The following is an 18924-nucleotide window of genomic DNA, read 5'->3' as shown; positions in this document are numbered from 1 at the left end:
TACTGCTTTGTCTCATTGGACTATGTCCAGCTTAATAAATTCTATTTTAGTTTATTTAAAGTGGAGGTTACTTTTGTGATTTACCACCCTTCAGTTCTGATTCAACTTTTTCTTTACGACATACAATTCTGTACTTGAATAATGATATCTGGTCCAAGGATATGAAAATCCATGCCTACACATAAGTAGAGAAAATGTTATAGATGTTGGCTAAAACCCAGGGCACTTGTTCCTATGAAAATTTGACTGAACTAAGGCCCTAGAAACTCTCTCAGTTACTGCTAGTACATAAAAAAATCATATACATTAAGCTCCAATAAGGCCAAGGACTATGTCTATTTTTGCTTACCAGTATATCTCTAGCACTTAGCATAGTACCTGATATAGAGTGGTCAGTAAAAATCTTTTAAATGAATAAATGAATGAAAAATGTGGTAAAAGTACCAACTTCAGATTAGTATTTTAAAAGAAAAAAAGAAGATTCTTATTTAAGCCAAATAAGCACTACCAAAAAACATCAGCCTTAAATCTAAAATCCTCTTGAGGGCATTATGCTGTCACTCACCATCAACTGGTAGTTTGGGGGTTAGATCATTAAGTTCCTCAGCTGTGAGTTTGACTGCCATGTTTCCAAGTATACTGTCAAAGTCATGAATATCAACTTGCAATCCTACAAAAGAAAAAGACATAAGGAAATTAAAATAAAAGTCAAAGTATAATAAATTTTAATCTCTATGTATAAGGGTTGTCAGTTTCACCATAAAAAAGAACCCAAGGATGTTTAAATTTAAGAGTGTAAAGAGGGCCATAGCTATGCTGATTAGTATGATTTAAGCACTCCAATATGTACAAATAATCAACACACTGAAATGGGCATAAATGTATTTATGATCTATGTACAAAAGACTTAATTAAAAAAATAAAAATAAATTGTGTATAAAAAAAGGACTAAAATTAATCTACTTACTTACATCCAATGTTGAAAATAAGCCTACATAAAAAGCTTCTTGAAAAAGAGTTGAAAGAGCATTCAGGTTATTCATAGCCATAAAATAACAAATCTAATAGTTTTTAACATAAATAACACAAATAAGTAGAGTTCAGTTCATGCATTCTATTTCATCATATGATAGACAAATAGATAGAATTTGATATCTAGACATAGATTTTATTATTCCCACAGCCAAAATTGAGAAAAACCTAAGATAGCTAGAATAGCTTTTCAAAATTCAATAAAGGAGATTATTCGATCAATATGAACATATATTTGCATTAAAATTAATTATAGAAATATATATGAGTTTGACAAGAAGCGAAATTTTGTGATAAGGAAAAAGCAAAACACAAACACTTCAATTAATCTGCCTTTTCAATTTACATCTCACTCACCTTTTATAGCTTTCACATAATTCAGCAACCTATTCTTATGTATTTTTCCTTTAGCTGTAAGAAAATAGTAGGATATAAAGAAAAAAGCTATATATGTAAAAGCAATACAAAAATTTCTAAGTTCAGAAATAGTTGATAAAATAATTTGCTCCTAAAGTTAATCTAATATTTTGTACAAATAAAACTATAAACAAAGTTCTTTTTTTTTTTTTGTAGAGACAGAGTCTCACTTTATGGCCCTCGGTAGAGTGCCGTGGCCTCACACGGCCCACAGCAACCTCCAACTCCTGAGCTTAAGCAATTCTCCTGCCTCAGCCTCCCGAGCAGCTGGGACCACAGGCGCCCGCCACAACACCCGGCTATTTTTTGGTTGCAGTTTGGCTGGGGCCGGGTTTGAACCCGTCACCCTCGGTATATGGGGCCAGCGCCCCACTGACAGAGCCACAGGCGCCACCCATAAACAAAGTTCTTAATGTGATAAGTTTGTCAATTCTTCAGTATCTAAGACAGTTATTAATGCCAACTAGGAGAAAGCAAAAACATTTCCTTATATAATTTTTTCTTTCTGTAATTTTTTTCTCTACTAGTATATCTATATAGCTCTCCTTCTCCTCCTTCTATTTCCCATAGGTCTTAAATAAACCTATCTCAACGGAATGAAAGATAAATTCATTCCTTAATCCCGATGGCAAGACTTATGGTTATGTATATTTTGTTAAATGACAATTAATATATTCCTACATATTAAAAATAATTATATGTGAGATTTAGATATTTTTATTATCCCTAACTTATAAATAATCGATCATAAACATAAATTATTGGGTAATATAACATTTTAAGGATATAATCCTAACTACCTCAAGACCCTACTGATATTTGTAAAATAGAATAACTCCCTTGATAACAATACTAATTCTTTTGAAGACAATATTAACTATCTTGAAGACTGTACAAACACTGTAAATGCCCACCATCAATTGGAAGTAATTTCTCTAGTGCCTGGTACTCTCTAGGTGTGAGCTCTATCCCCATATTTTGCACAACATTTTCCAGGTCACTGACATCAACTTCTCCTCCTTAAAACAAAAGAAATAGGGAAAAATGAAATATTTCTAAATACGTAATTCCAAATTATTAAAAAGGAATTAAGGCGTAATGGTACTTGCTAAACACTAAGTAGTCAGTTGCAGATACAGAAAATGAACAGTATTTGTTTAACACCAGTATGGCAGGGGCTCCCATGATGACAGTTGTAAAATACCATAGCACACGGTAAAATAAAGTTTATGTCATTTTAAATTACAATAATGATAAAGACAATTGACACAAATAAATGTGTATACACACAGGATATGGAATTAAGTTAGAAATTAATAGCAAATGTTACTAAGAAAATTACCATACATTTGAAAATTAAGAAATGCATTTAAATAATTATTAATTATTACTTAATAATTAATTATTATCAATAATTATTAACATTAGTTGCTTAATAATTATTTAAAAAATAATGTCAAAAAACAAATCATAGTAGAAGTTAGAATATATTTTGAATGTAATGATAATGATATTACATCCTAAAACTTATAGAATAAGGTAATGATGTATTGACAGAAAAATGTAATCTTAAGTGTATATACTAATAAAGATAAAAGACTCATAATGTAAGAATCTCTCTAAAAAGTTAGAAAAAAATAACAAATTAAAACTTCCAAAAGAAGACCATCTTGGGGCCTGTGGAGGTCTGCTGGGAACAGGACTTCTAAAAGGCAAATATGTCTGGGAGGCTGTGGTCCAAGGCCATTTTTGCTGGCTATAAGAGAGGTCTCTGGAACCAAAGAGAGCACACAGCTCTTCTTAAAATTGAAGGTGTTTATGCCCAAGATGAAACTGAATTCTATTTGGGCAAGAGAGGTGCTTATGTATACAAAGCAAAGAACAACATAGTGACTCCTGGCGGCAAACCAAACAAAATCAGGGTAATCTGGGGAAAGATAACTCGAGCCCATGGAAACAGTGGCACGGTTAGTGCCAAATTCCGAAGCAACCTTCCTGCTAAGGCCATTGGACACAGAATCCGTGTGATGCTGTACCCCTCAAGGATTTAAACTAATGAAAAGTAAACAAAAGTGGATTTGTGCTATTGTAAAAAAAAAACAACCAAACAAAAATACTTCCAAAGGAAGAAAATAAATAATAAAGTCAAAAATAAAGTGTTACTGAAACAAAAAGAAAAAAAAATTTAAATAGAGAGAATCAATATAGTCAAAATTTGGGTTTTGAAAAGCCTAACAATATTGATAAATACCTGCACTAAGATTCACAAAAAGAAAAAGGGGAGAAAACACAAATAACCAGTATCTCTCATAACAAAGGAGACCTCACTATAGATCCTACAGGCATTAAAAATATAATACATGGATATTATGAACATTATATAATTAATCTGAATATTTAAAAGAAAGATGCAAGTCCTAGAAAAATAGCATTTAATAAAAATACAAGAAGATATATGAAATATTGGCAGCCTTTTGTCTACTAAGCTAACTAAAATGGATAATTTCAAATCCTCCCACATAGAGTGATTCACCTTTGAACAACATACTGAATAAAAATTCTTCCAGAGAATAGAAAAGAAAGCCTTTTCTATTAATCGTTTGTGATCAGAATATCTTGAAACTGAAATAAGAACATTAACATTACAAGAACAGTGTATAACAAATCAATCTGCAAATATCTTTAAAAAAAAACTCATCTAGCTATATACATACTCATGAAAACACAAAAACAACTGTAGTTCTATATTCTAGCAACTAGCAATGATAAAGATATTAAATGAGAATACCATTTGCAATTACCTAAAAAAGTATAAAATACATAAGAGTACATCGAACAAAAGACAGAAATTGTGTTAACATAAATAAATGTAGCAATGAACCATTTTCAGTGGTGTGTCACCAGATTGAATGAGCTTGTGACAGTTGATTGTTAAATATTCATGAATTTTGAAAGCTTTAGTTTAAATTGTTTGTAGCTTGAACGCAGCAAGGTCAGAGAATTTAAATATGGAAATTGGAAAATGCTACATGACAAGTGGCAGCATGTTTCAGAGAACCATTTTACCAGCACACCACTAACTGTCATAAATTGGAAAACTCAATATGGTAATGATGTCAATTCTTTATAAATTGATCATGAGTCAATAAAAACTCCAGAAAGACTGAGAGAAAATTAAAATGATTATAAAATATGAATTAAAAATAAATAAAATATGTATGAAAATTAAAAAGGCCAAGAATAACCAGGACAATATTAAAGAAGTAAAACAAATTTGAAGGATTTACATTTCAGACATCAAGGCATTTTAAGGACATTAAGGCAATAGTATACTGGTAAAGGACAGCTGAAAAGACCAACAAAATAGATTAAGAAACAGATTAATGAATTATGATATACCAACCTACTTATCATCTTTTTTTTTTGAGAGAGAGAGAGCATCTCACTATGTCACCCTCGGTAGAGTGCTGTGACATCACAGCTCAGCAACCTCCAACTCTTGGGCGTAGGCGATTCTCTTGCCTCAGCCTCCCAAGTAGCTGGGACTACAGGCGCCTGCCACAACACCAGGCTATTTTCCCTGTTGCAGTCATCATTGTTGTTTAGCTAGCCTGGGCTGGGTTCAAACCTGCTAGCCTTGGTGTGTGTGGCCGGCGCCCTACCCACTGAGCTATAGGTGCCACCATACTTATCATCTTTGATTTATGAAAAAAAGTTGGCTTACATTGCAGTGAGGAAAGGATCACCTCGTCAAGAAATCATGCTAAATATCCACTTAGAAAAAAATTGAATCATTACATTTATCCCACATCACATAGAAGAAATCAATTGTGAAAGGATTTTAGATCTAAATGTAAGTGTAAAATAATGAAACTCCCAAAAGATACAATACGAAAATATTCTCTTGACCTTGGTGTATGTAAGGACTTCTTAAACAGAATACCAATCTAACCATAAAAGAAAACATTGATTAGACTACAAGTAAAATAGGAGCTTCTATTCATTAAAAGATATGATTCAATTTAAAATTCAATACATATAGTGAGATATTTGTAATTTACAACCTATTATAGACTTGTAACCAGAATATATTTTTTAAAAAACAGTAAGTCAAAGAGAGTAAGTTCAAAAAAAATCAAAATGTAGGAAACAGACATCCAAATAAGTAATATAGATGGGAACTTTACCCAAGAGATCATCCAAATAAGCAATATATGTGGAAAAGGTGCCTGACATCATTAATGAGTAGGGCAATGCAAATTATAAACATAGTAAGATACTACTACCTGACCACCACAATGGCTAAAATGTAAAAGACAGATAGTATCGAGCCCTAGCTAGGATGTCAAACAATTAGAACTCTCATACACTGTTGGTTGGAATGTAAAATGGTACAACTGCTTTGGAAAACTGAAAGACAATAACTGATAAAGTATAAATAATTCTATCTTATAACCATTCCACTTCTAGGTATATTGCAGTCATTCATTACCTGTGGAGGGGCTGGCAAGGGAGTGGCATGGCAAGAAAACTCTCACACTGTTATTTGCAGTGCAATAACTAATGAGGCCCAGAGATGCAAGCAATTCACATGCTCAGAAATTAGCAAGGAAATGCTGAACGAAGACCTCAGGGATCTTTTACCGAGCATGAAAAGTGTATACATGTAACACAGCATGAAATGAAAAGTTAATCATAAACAAAAAGTCATCATAAGGATAAGAATCATTTTTACCATGACAATAAAGAACAAGGAAGTAATAGGAAAAAGTAAGAGATAATATCTTAAGAATAACATCATATAACCATAATGTCAGACAGTTACAAAAGAAATGGGTACAATGCTTAAAGGACAGACTTTGACTTCCTGAACTTTCTCGGGTCCCATCCTATCCTTTGACATGCCCAGCAGATTTTAATTTAAACATTCTATTTAAACACCCAGGTTGTTCCTAACCCTGCACACAGTGCAGGGGTTGGGGGCACGGGTGTCACAGGAGTCTGGGCTGTTGCCAACAGACTCAGGAATGTTAATTAGCTCTGGACAGTCTTGTCGCTAAACATTCATTCCATTTAAACCCTCAGATTGTTTCCAACTGTGTGCTTAGTAAGGTTGAGGGGGAGGTCCAAGGTATCCAGGCTCTTGTCAACAGACCCTGCACCCTGCAGAATATGAGTCTAAGCTATATTCTGTCCCTGATCGTTCACCCATATCTCTAACTCACAGTGTATGGCCACATATGTGTGGCCACCAAAAGGTGTGTACAAGAATATTCATGGCAATGTATTATTTGTAATTGCTTCAAACTGGAAATGTCATCCAACAGCAGAATGGACAAATAGACAATGGAATATTACACAGCAATATACAAAGTTTGACAATCACGTTTATGAACTCATCCTAGAAAAAGTGCTACATACCTTGGATTGCTGAATAGATGCTGGCATCACCACATAGCTTCCCAATGGGAGTGCTTTGGAGGTGACCATAGGGACATTCAGCAATAAGGCATAAAGCACTTTTTCTAGAGTGAGTTCGCAAACTTAATTGTCAGGCCTCATATTCAAGTACAACAGGTTAATTAGAAATAATTCCATATAAAAAAGCAGATTCTCTAAAGACTTCTACTTAATTAGTTTATTAGCCTTTATACTACACAGCAAAGAAAATTAACAAACCACAACTATATGGAACAAAATGAATGAATCTCAGAAAATAACATGTGACATAATATTGAGCAAAAAAGGCTAGACATAGTACAATATAGAGTCTATGGTTTCACTTATATAAAGTTTAAAAACTTTATAGGCAAAGCTAATTAATTCTGTGGCCATAGAATTCAGGATAGTAATTACCCTCTAAGAGTAAGAGGAAGTGGTATTGGGGGCATTCTGGATTATTGGTAATCTAGATCCAGGTGATAGTGAAATGGGTATGTGAATATCTTCACTTTGTGATCATTGACACATGCAATTACATAGGATGGTTAATTATATATGTCATACTCCAGTAAAATATTTATCACAGAAGGAATGTAGTTTAATATAAAGAACTAGGATCTTAAATTCATAGTAATTTCTTACTAACCTGTAATAATTTGTACTGTATCCATCAATGATTTCATATCAGTCTTCCCTTTAGCTATAAGATAAATTCAGGGAAAACAGGTAATTAAGTAAGAATCTAGTAACTAGCTAAAATTTTTTATTAGACAACACTATTTGGGGTCACTTTAATTTCATTATTCTTTTTTATGTCATTTTTAACTTTTACAATTCTTAGAAACAAAATACAGTAGAACCCCTCAGTTGACCACCTCCCTACATGACCACTTCTTTAAGTTGACCTAATATTTATAGACTAGATATGCACCACATATACATATCAGTACAGTAGGCCTAGTTCCTTATGTTGACCACCTCCATGTGTTGACCAGTTTGTTATAATCCCTTGGGTGGTCAACTTATAAGAGTTCTACTGTATTATGGTATAGTACAATAAACAACCCCCCGTGTGCTCAAAGGAAAAAAATGAATAATAGTTATAGCAAGCCAAGAACTTCCATTCCAAGGAGGCTAAAAATATGTAATTTCTAATTATACTTTAACTGGTAAACACAGCATTTGGAAATATTTCCTCATAATATCATATACATTATTTTATTTTAGTCTTTTTATGCCAAATTGAAACACATCCATTGATATATTTGGTTGAAATTAAAATTAACTCTTTCCACATACCTATTTTAGATTTATAGTTATATTTGAGGACTGTACAAGTATTTTTCACTAGTATCAACATTTAATTTTCCATTTCCTCTTTACTTTTATATAATAGGGGCAAAATTTAAGTACATGTACATATGTATATGCACCATCACATATTAAAATAACTAAACAAACATTGTTGTCCAGAAAATGATGGCAACTAGCAAATTTAAAATGGCAGCTGCCAAGCCATGTTACCATACAATTACTTCAGATAAGGTCCCAAAGTTTGAATTAACAATACAAAAAACAATTTGAGGGTGTCAATACATAATGGGTGAATACATAGACTGTCTGAGAGATAAATATATCAAAATTGATCACAATAATGAACTGTTAACGGTTGAGGCCAGGGTTGGGAAATTAAGAGTCTGCCCTATATATCTCTACTCCTTTATTTCTTATGTCATAAGCAACCCTTGAAGCAATTCAATTAAACATAGTTTTTAAAGATTTATTCCATATTAGTAAGCTGGCCCTTGACCACTGAACCATAAAGTCAGGCCCAGGGAAAAATATGTTCTTATTGGGCTATTATAATTCCTTGTAAATATGGAAAATATCATCCTTACAGGTTACTCCTCCAAAGACTCCCAATTCTGGTAATTCCATGGGTCTCTGGTAAAAAATATAGGCTTTATTTTCTTTTGGCTATTCCTAACAGACTTTGATACTCCATGACACTGAAATTGCTAGGAATAAGTGGTTGCAATATACCAGAAGTAAATATTAGTCTTGACCAGAGAAGCTCTTCATTTTCTTTAGGAATCATTCTGTCAATGTCTATTCATTCACTTACTCATACTGTCATTCACTCATTTACTCATTTGTTCATCTCTTATTTAACATTTATGGAGTGCCTAATTATATGGCAGATACTCTTCCAGGTATTTGATATAGAAAGATGAATAATTTACCTTTCCCTACTCTAAAGCTTACATTAGTTGGGAAATAAACATAAATACACAATTATAATGCATTTAAGGGAAAACTTTCTGAAAAGGTCACTCTCGACTCTGATAAGCAGTGAAGTGATGTGAGATGAAAGAGAAAGAGAGACCCTCTGAGTAGTAAGAACATCATAAACAAAGTAAGGAAGAGATTTAAAAAATTTATATAAAATGAAAGTAATATAAAGTGATTTTATTTCATGATATAAAATGGAAGTTCAATATTATACTAGATTGGATAGAATAGCAGGATGCAGATCATGATGGAACTTGTTTTCTTTATCACCAGACTTAAGTCATTTTTTAGTAAATGACTGAAAGCCTTTAAATGCTTTTAAATTGAGGCATGATGTGGTCAGATTTGCATTATATAGGGATCTCTCTGATGGTTGTTTTGTAATAGAAGCCATTATAGAAGCTGAAACCAGGAATGAAAGAACTTTAAATATGGCAGCAATGCAGGGAAAGAGAGACATTGATGATTTTATTTATGGGTTTGTTTTCAATGTTTTATTGTGAAATTTTGAAAACATATAGTGAAGTTGGAAAAATTGTATAATGAACATTCATATACCCAAGAGCTAGATTCTATTAACATTTTGCTATACTTTCTTTGTCATTTATCTATCCGTGTATGGTAATTTGAGATAAAACTGGCGTGATAAAGTAATAAGTCCATATAGAGGATGATAGAAAACAAAAGGGAATAAAACATGAATCCCATATAAATAGTTTATGTGACTAAATAGGGATAGCACAAATGAGACAGAGAATACAGAACTGGGAGATGGTTTAGTGAAATAATAAATTCAGATTTAAATATGCCAAAAATACCTCCTATAGAATATCTAAGTAAAAATTTCTAACAGGCATTAGATACAAAAGTCTGGAGTCCAGACGAGAGGACTGCATAAAAATACACATTTAAAGGTCATCACCATGCAGATGACAGATAAAACCACAAGTATTGGTGATATTTCCCAGAGGGTGTATATAAAATGAAAATTAGAAAAGAATGAGAAAATTTGGATTAAGGAAACAATACAGAAGCCAAAAGTACAAAATTTTAAGAAAGCCAGAATTATCACCAATATCAAAGACAGCACAGAGTAAGAATACAAACCAAATGAATAATGTCAAATGCAATTGGGAAGTGGTTACTGGTGTCCTTAAAGAAGTTTCAGTAATGTTGGAGGGCTAAGTCTAGATACATAAATGAGTGGAAATTGTGAAAAAGATATACATTAACTTTCCTCCATTAATTTCCTTCCCCATTCTTTTATTCTGTTTCTTGAACATTGACAGATGTGAAAAAATGATCTTGGAATTAAACTATTAATAGTCAAATGCTTTGCATTATATTAATATATGGATTTAGAAAATGAAGACAAATTACTTCTCAGCTTTTGGCTAAGATCAAGTGTAGAAAATGAAGATACGTTTTGTTCTTACTCTTAAATTGGATTTTTTTCCCTGAGAATCTGCAAGTTCTTTATTATCCCAAAATTAATATGGTTTCAGAAATATTCATATATAAACCCTCAAAACCAAGCTTTACTGAAGGATTTTTTATATCTAAAATGAGTCACCATTAACTGGAAGGCTTCTTGTCAATTCTCCAAGTTCTTCTTTGGTAAGTTCAATGCCCATGTTTCCTAATACGTTGTCCAAGTCTCTGACATTTACCAACTCTCCTTAGTAAAAGAGAAAACAATGTGAAAATTTCTACCAATGCTAAAATTTTCCATTTATTTTGCCTATGCATTATAGATTAGTTTTTGTTTTTTTTGGTGAAGAAGACTTAAGATAATAGGAACCTGTTAATTCTACACAGTGGTTCAATATGGTTAGAATTAAGCTTACTTCCCTTCAACATTGTTTGGGGAATAAACATACATACCACAAATTCCCAAAGAGAAAAAAAGTATTAATACTCTCTAGTGTATTATTCTTATGATAAAAATAGGAAGTTCTAGTGAAAAGAGAAAATTGCTACAGTTGGAGTTAAAGCACATACCATTGAATATTATTCTGTACTATTTATTACCTATTGAAACTTACTTAAATAACTTAACTTTGAGTTCCAGTTTTCTGTTGTATGAAATGAAGTTGATTCTACCTGTTTCACTGAGTTACTATAAGGATAAAGTTACACATGTGAAGAAACCTAGAACAGGCATATACCAAGTACTTGATATATCTTAATAACTACTTCTGAGCTAAAGTGGGATTGGTTTTCTTTTTCAACCCAAATTAGATTCATTGTCGAAGCTAACCACAATCACTGAATGGTGATTCTCTTGTTCTGTATTTTACAACTAACCTAAATAATAAATTCAGTCTCTTTTTTGGAAAAGTTTGTTAAAATGCATATAAATATGACCAATAAATAAACCTAAAATATGAGACATTCTGCCAAGATAAAATAATTTAAATTATATTGGATACATATGCTGCCCTCTGACATATGTATTACTTAATAAGAAATCCTGCTAAGAATAACAAGAGGTAAATTTGAGAGCAATTTGTTAATTCATCATTCTACCTTTGAAAAGTTTCAAATAATATAAGATTTCATTGTGATACAGCTTCTCAGACTTCTCTGTATTGTGAAATATTCCATTTATTTTGCCTATGCATTATAGATTGGGAAAATATTCAGATATAAACTTCTGAATATTTTATAAGATTGGCATAGATCTGGAAATTGCCACACATAGGCCTCAAAATAATCAGATATTAAGGGTAATTACTATAATTTACTCAATAGAGAAAACATTTTAAAAGACTAATATTTAACTCAGAAGACATTTAGCAAAGACTGTAGAATTATATTGTTCATCTTTGTGATGGTTCTTGTCTTTCTTTAGGTTGAAGAGTAATGCTCAGATAACACAGGTATCAGGAAAGACACTGTTGGATTTCCTGCAATAGAACTAGTTCCTCACTAGTAATGAGTAATACAATTCAAACTAATAACAATAAATTTTAGATCATGCTCTCTTACACAACAGCTAAGTCAATACGAACCTTTCATAGCCTTTCCCCCCAAGTTTGAAATTGACAAATATTTCACATGTTTGGACACTGAACTTATTTCCATAATGCTGGAGTTTTGCCTCGGACATTTTCACCTGGCCTCACACACACCTGTTCCAGAAATTCTATCAAATGGGTCTGGATCTGTGAGCAAGCACATACATAGACACTCTTCAACTGATAATCCCCAAACCTCACTTGTGAGGAACACCATGAGCCCATAAATAATAGATTTTGAGGCTCTAGGAAGATAAAAGAATGATGGAGTGATTAATCTTTCCTTCTTCCCTTATCTTCTCAATTTGTCTGCTTTATTTGCTTTTGCACACTTATAATTACTTCATAACTTTGATTCTTGATTTCTCCAGTAAAAATTTTAAGGATTCAGAAGCAGTTTGAAACTTCTGAATATTTTATAAGATTGGTATAGATCTGAAAATTGTCACACATAGGCCTCAAAATAAAGTTCCCGGGAATGAAATTTAGCACCTGAACATTTTCTGTCTGTCAGTTTAATTAACATTCCCCAGAATATTTTGAAAGGCACTGGAATTAATTTTTTTTCTTTGCAAGGTTATGGAAATAGCCCCCCCCAATTTTTTTTAATTATTTAATAATTTTAAGGTAAGCAAAATGCCTCACATGCCTATATCACCTTAATTCAACTATAAATGAGAGTAAAGATATGAGAAATCCCCATTTCATCACACAGCCAAAATAGTCATGTCCTGATAATACTCTTCCAATTCTAGGCAAGAAATTATACTATCTTTCAGTAACCTAAATAATTCAACTAACAGGTAGTATTATTATTTTCTCTTGAATTAGGAGGCTGATTGTCTATAAATAGATAAATGAAATCTGAAGAAAAATATGCATACATCTTATCCTGATATTTATCCTCTAAGCTTCTATTCCCTCATCTATAAAATGAAAATTATAATACTACCTACATCTTAGATATAATGATAATAAATTAATTAATGCATGTAAAACACTGAACATGGTACCTGGTACATAGAAATTACACACTAAAGAGTAGTCATTATTATTTTTATTTTGCTAACTTAGGTTTCATATTTCTAAAGTGAGATAAGTACGGTATACTATTGGTAAAACCTCTAGAGAATGGAAGACTTCTGTCAAGAAACAGCACTATAGTTTTATTTTTAAAACATTAAAATTTGAATTCAAAATAGTTCATTAGAAAAAAATTTGTTAATGAAGAGGCAGAGGTTATAAAGCAATGGTTTGATATTCGAAATATCATCATAAAATTTTCTTTAAAAAGCATTAGTATTTCAGTTTTACATCAACCTCTTACCTGTGACAGGCATAGCTTCTTTAAATAGTTCATGTCAGAGCTATTAAATGTCTTAACACAACAAATAAGTGAGGTGAAGGCTATGTTAACCAGTTTGATGTAAGCATTCCAAATTATTTGTAAAATAAGCAAATAGTACCCCATAAATGCATTAATGTACGTCATGATTTAATTTTTAAAAAGTAAATAAATAAATAGTTCAGTATGTATTGTATAACTTTGTGATCACCTATAAGACAAGGAATAAATCACAGAGATCATGATAAAATTCAAAAACACAATGTGAAATTCTTAATTTTGAAACAGTACATTAGAAATTTGCAATTTCTCATTATTTGCACTATACTTGTATTTCTATCATCCCCTCATATATACCATATGAAAATGAATTTTCTGAAAATAGTACAAAAAATTTTTTTTGTTAAAGTACTATGATGTTAAACTCTATTTACAACATTAGAGCAAAGATTTAAAGATTTTCCAAACTCATTTTTATTTGATCTCCTGACCTTTATAATCTGCTTTCTTTCCCTCAAGGAAGGAAAAAAAACTAAATTTAACTGAGTGTCTACCAAGCCATGTATCATGACGAGTGTTTTCACAAACCGTATCCCAATTTTCTGTGAAGTTATTATGACTTTTTTTTAACATATAAAGAAGTTGAGCCTCAGAAAAGAACCTTGCCTAAATCATAAGATTGAAAACTTTTTCTGTAAGATTCCTACATCAGCATTTATTGAATTCCACCAAGTCAACAAGATTGCTGGGCAGAATTTAAAAGCAGCATAATCACTTGTAATAAAATTCACCATGACCACACTTAGTCCTCAGTTACCACATTTGCTAATCTGTATTCGCGACCTCTAAATTGTTTTCACTTATAGTTTTTGCCTATATATTTCTCTTCCCCATTTAATCTAATACAAACCTAATGCACCTTTAAGAATAAACACCAAGTTTTGCACATTTTATAACTCTCTTCTCTAGAGCCTAGCATGAGGTTTTGCACATTTTTTTTAAATTTAGTTCAAGAAACAAGAAATATTATAAAATACCATGAAGGTAATGTTCAGTTCAGCAAAATGAGATTGGTTATTTTTGGACTCAGTTTTCTTAACATATGTATCAACTGTCTTTGAGACTAAAAAAAGTTAGAGTTTTAGGAATGCAAAATCATAAACCCACAATTCCATGTTCTCCTTACAGGCTGGGGTATGGAGAGAGTGGTGTCTATAATGCTTATAATTACCTGGCTGATTGTTTGGTCGTTCTTCAAATTCCTTATCAAAGAAATTCATTCCCATTTTATCCAGAATAGTGTCAAGGTCATCGACATCAACCTTTTCCTCTTAAAAAAGAGAGAAACTATGAAAAAGACATGACTCTACAACACAAAAACGTCTATATGTTATCAATCTATGTTTAATGTGAGAATTAAAAGTAAAGTTTATTTCTCCAGTCTTATAGTAAAGAGGAAACTACTCAGCAAATGTTTTTAAAGGAGGCTTAAAATTTGGCTTAGGTTTTTCTAATTCTGATTCTGTTATATGAGTACATACCTCATAATAACTATAAAAAGGAATATGATTATGTGATGACTCTTCTAGTCTTTTTTGTCATAGAGCCAGTGAGAATTTTATGTATTTTACACATGCTTTAACCAGGTGGGATCATTGTTTTTATATGATTCCTCTCTGATAATACACTCCGTTAATTTTTTAGCATTACAAGTCTCTCTCTCTCTCTCTGTGTGTGTGTATATATATATAGTTGTTGTTTTTTGAGACAGAGTCTATGTTGACCTTGGTGGAGTGCCGTGGCATCACAGCTCACAGCAACCTTAAACTCCTGGGCTTAAGCAATTCTCTTGCCTCATCCTCCCAGTAGTTGGGACTACAGGTGCCCACCACAACACCCAGCTATTTTTTGTCACTGTTGTCAATAGCAGGCCCTGGCCGGGTTTGAACCCACCAGCCCCGGTGCATGTGACCAGTGTCCTAACCACTGGGACACAGGCACCAAGCCAACTGCCTATATTTTCACAGAAGACAATTTATCTACCAGTATAAGTACTATAAACCAAAGTCAATCATAATATCTAAAAAAAGACTATGCTTATAAGCAAAGATACAAACATTAATAAAAAAAGCAGGCAGTCTTTTACTTTCTAGCAGTCATATAGTTGTGACTTAAGAAGAAGAACACCACAAAGCTCTCCATGTAAGCTAAACATTCCATTGGCAGGATTTCAAAACCACCAGTGTAGACCTTTGAGAATTCTAGAGAAACCAAACTGGTTGTATCACCATACTAAGAAGTATCAGGACTTTGTTTCATGGGTTTGAGGTAGCTTCACAACTTCTGACCACTAAAAGAGTGGTCAGAAGGCAAAGAAATGGACAGGAGAAAGATTATACTTTCCTAGGATACTCATATGAGGATAATCCAGAACAAATTATTGTCCATCCCTAAAAGTGAAAATCTAGTGTTAAACTTATTATCTTTGATTCTTAATCATTCAGTTCTGCGGACTTATGAGTGAAAGCAAACACAAACTTTATATTTAATAAATAAATCAGAAAAGGAAATACATACTATCATCAAAAATGGATCCAAGCACCTCCTGTAATTCTTCCTCAGGAAAATAAATCCCCAGGCCTCTCGGTACAGATTTTACATCATTAACATCAATTTTTTCATTGGTGACTTTTTCTAAGGCCTTTGCAAGTTCCTTAACCTCTACCAAGAGAAAATATTTTCAGCTAGATACAATTAAATTCTAAATAATAAACTATAATTAAAAAGTTAGTATAGATACTGGCATTTTTAATCAAAGATGATATAGCATGGTGCAATTCACCTCTTTCAATGTACATGCTTATGGAGTTATTTTATATTCTTATAAATAGAAGGACAAATATAAGCCAAACACATAGGTAGAATTAAACATTGGTATTTGTCCTATTTACCTCTGTTTCCCATGCTTCCCACTTTCTTTATGTGTCCAATGTTCTCTATGCTCATTCTCAGTTACTGCCTCCTCAATCTCAATAATCTCAATTAATTATTCCATCATTAAAACATATCTTATACTGACTCCCTTTTCCTTAGCAGGGAAAATCATGAGCTAAATGGCTAACTAATCCGTTAATAGAATCATTTTTTTACTGATTAGAAATTAATATTAAAGTAGTATCTATTTCCACTCTGTTGAATAAAAATAGATAGTGGCCTAATTATAGACACCATCTTGGTACAAAAGAATGTCTTTTTTTTTTTTTTTTTAGAGACAGAGTCTCACTTTGTTGCCCTTGGTAGAGTGCTGTGGCATCGCAGCTCACAGCAACCTCCAGCTCTTGGGCTTAGGCGATTCTTTTGCCTCAGTCTCCCGAGTAGCTGAGACTACAGGCACCCACCACAACACCAGGCTATTTTTTGTTGCAGTTTGGTGGGGGCTGGGTTCAAACTCATCACCTCAGTATATGGGGCCAGGACCCTACTCACTGAGCCCCAAGCACCGCCCAAGAATGTCTTAATTGTAGGAATTTCTGATGCTGTGAAAGATCCCGAAGAATATATATATATATATATATATATATATTTTTTTTTTTTTTTTTTTTTTTTTGCAGTTTTTGGCCGGGGCTGGATTTGAACCCACAACCTCCAGCATATGGGGCCGATGCCCTGCTCCTTTGAGCCACAGGTGCCGCCCCCGAAGAATATTTTTTACCAAGAGTAATAACTACACTTCACATTGCTTTGTAGAAGCAGTTATCTCTTCTGTCTAGGGAGAACTCATATTTATTATATAATATGGATTTGGTACTTTGGGATCTGGACTTGTAACCTTTTACTGTTAATTTCCTAGGTGCAAAGTGTACTGACCTTTTGTATCAGGTAAAAATTTTCTGCCTAGAAATAGATACCTATAAGAATACTACACCCAGGTAGCAGTTAGTAATTCTATTATAAATTTGAGGAATAACTTCAACTCAGCCATTCTGAAATTTGCCATGTTATAAAGCAGGTATTTTATCATTAAGAATTTGTACATTCCCAAATCTATTCTGCAAAAAATGAACTTTTTTTAGTTAACTATTCCTCACAAACACCAGATTCATTCTTCCTTACATTCTTTGAGCATGTTTTACTCCCATCTAGAATGTCCAACTAAATCTTCTCCCGACCTTATTCACAATCCAACAACTATTTCACGGTCCATGTGCTCCTTTAAGTTTTCACAGATTGCCATAGTTCATTCTGATCTCATTACACCTGATACTTGTAGCTCTTACAGCTAGTACCACATAATCTAATATATGGTGTTTTCTAAAGGTAAGTCTTTTTTCCTCCAGCTTAAACATAAGTACCTTAAGAATAAGAACCGTGTGCTATACAATACTTCTCCACTGTGTATACCAAATGTACTCCCTAAATATGTTACTCAGTTACTTATTGTTCAATATTTTCTCCCTAGTTCCCTCATTTTTTTCATTTTTCTATCCTGTTGTCAAGTCTATCTACTATCATATTTCTCTTTATCCTTCTCAAATGAGTTTATATTTATTGCCTCTATGTTTTCACTCAGTCGCCTTTTTATTTCTATTATTCTCCTGGAATAATACTTGCTTTATGTTTGACTAGCATTTTTATGTATGTTATTTGATTATACAGGGTGGACATGAAGTTTGTGTGCAGTTTAAAATTTATGTCCACCGTGTATGCGTGTGTGGGTGTGTATGTGTATTTTGTAGTTAGATTAAGTGACTTGACTGGCCAAACTCATAATCAAGAAAACATAAGGCTATAACTGAAGCACTCTTATTCAGTGTACAATGCTCTACTATTAAAAATAGTAGCAAATAAACCCTTAACCTCCTTCCCTTCCATAACCAATATTGTCAGTCTTTTTTGTCCTCTGCACAATTTGGGTGGCTGACTACCTACCCTTATTTCTTAATTAACCTCTTTATCCCCAACTGCAGAATTAGTATATGCCCTCTGTGTGTTTACTGCCAAAATCATAGAAAACACACAAAGAAAAAAGAGACAGAAATCATTCAAAACTCCATCATCCAAAAACAATCTTTGTTAACATTTTAGGTATGTGTCCTTCTATTATTGTTACCAGTAATAATTTTTACAGATTATAATTTTAAAATTTTAATTATTAATTTTACTGTTTATAATTTTTACAGATGGTGGACTAGAGACCTCTCTTTAGCAGCCACTTATGGTGAGACCAGCTAGAGGACTCCAGCCACCTCTGGCTGGGGTGTCCTTCCCAGAATCATCACTTTGGGGGCAAACATAAACAGCAGGGGACTTCAGGAGCCAACAAGGAGGTCAGGAACAATGGAACACCAGCACAAAAGGCAAGTGCTTAGGTGCCAG

General features: G+C 32.8%; 2 protein-coding genes across 2 annotated transcripts in view; one reads left to right on the top strand and one right to left on the bottom strand.

The window, feature by feature from the left end:
* The window catches only part of LOC128571138 (EF-hand calcium-binding domain-containing protein 13-like), a 104926-nt gene that overhangs the window by 56162 nt on the left and 29840 nt on the right, over positions 1-18924 (bottom strand). The window contains exons 3-9 of the mRNA XM_053570775.1: positions 16126-16269; positions 14780-14878; positions 10757-10861; positions 7538-7591; positions 2364-2468; positions 1390-1443; positions 566-670 (exon numbers count right to left, since the gene is read on the bottom strand). Coding sequence (XP_053426750.1) covers positions 566-670; positions 1390-1443; positions 2364-2468; positions 7538-7591; positions 10757-10861; positions 14780-14878; positions 16126-16269 — 666 coding nt within the window. The remainder of the gene's footprint in view (positions 1-565; positions 671-1389; positions 1444-2363; positions 2469-7537; positions 7592-10756; positions 10862-14779; positions 14879-16125; positions 16270-18924) is intronic.
* On the top strand, positions 3135-3530 carry LOC128570131 (60S ribosomal protein L35a-like). Its single transcript, XM_053569093.1, has one exon. It carries the CDS (start codon positions 3168-3170, stop codon positions 3498-3500), a length of 333 nt encoding a protein of 110 aa, XP_053425068.1. The 5' UTR covers positions 3135-3167; the 3' UTR covers positions 3501-3530.

This window comes from Nycticebus coucang, chromosome 18 (genome assembly GCF_027406575.1).
Source record: "Nycticebus coucang isolate mNycCou1 chromosome 18, mNycCou1.pri, whole genome shotgun sequence".
Classification (NCBI taxonomy): Eukaryota; Metazoa; Chordata; class Mammalia; order Primates; family Lorisidae; genus Nycticebus; species Nycticebus coucang.
This window is presented reverse-complemented; position numbering and strand designations above follow the sequence as displayed.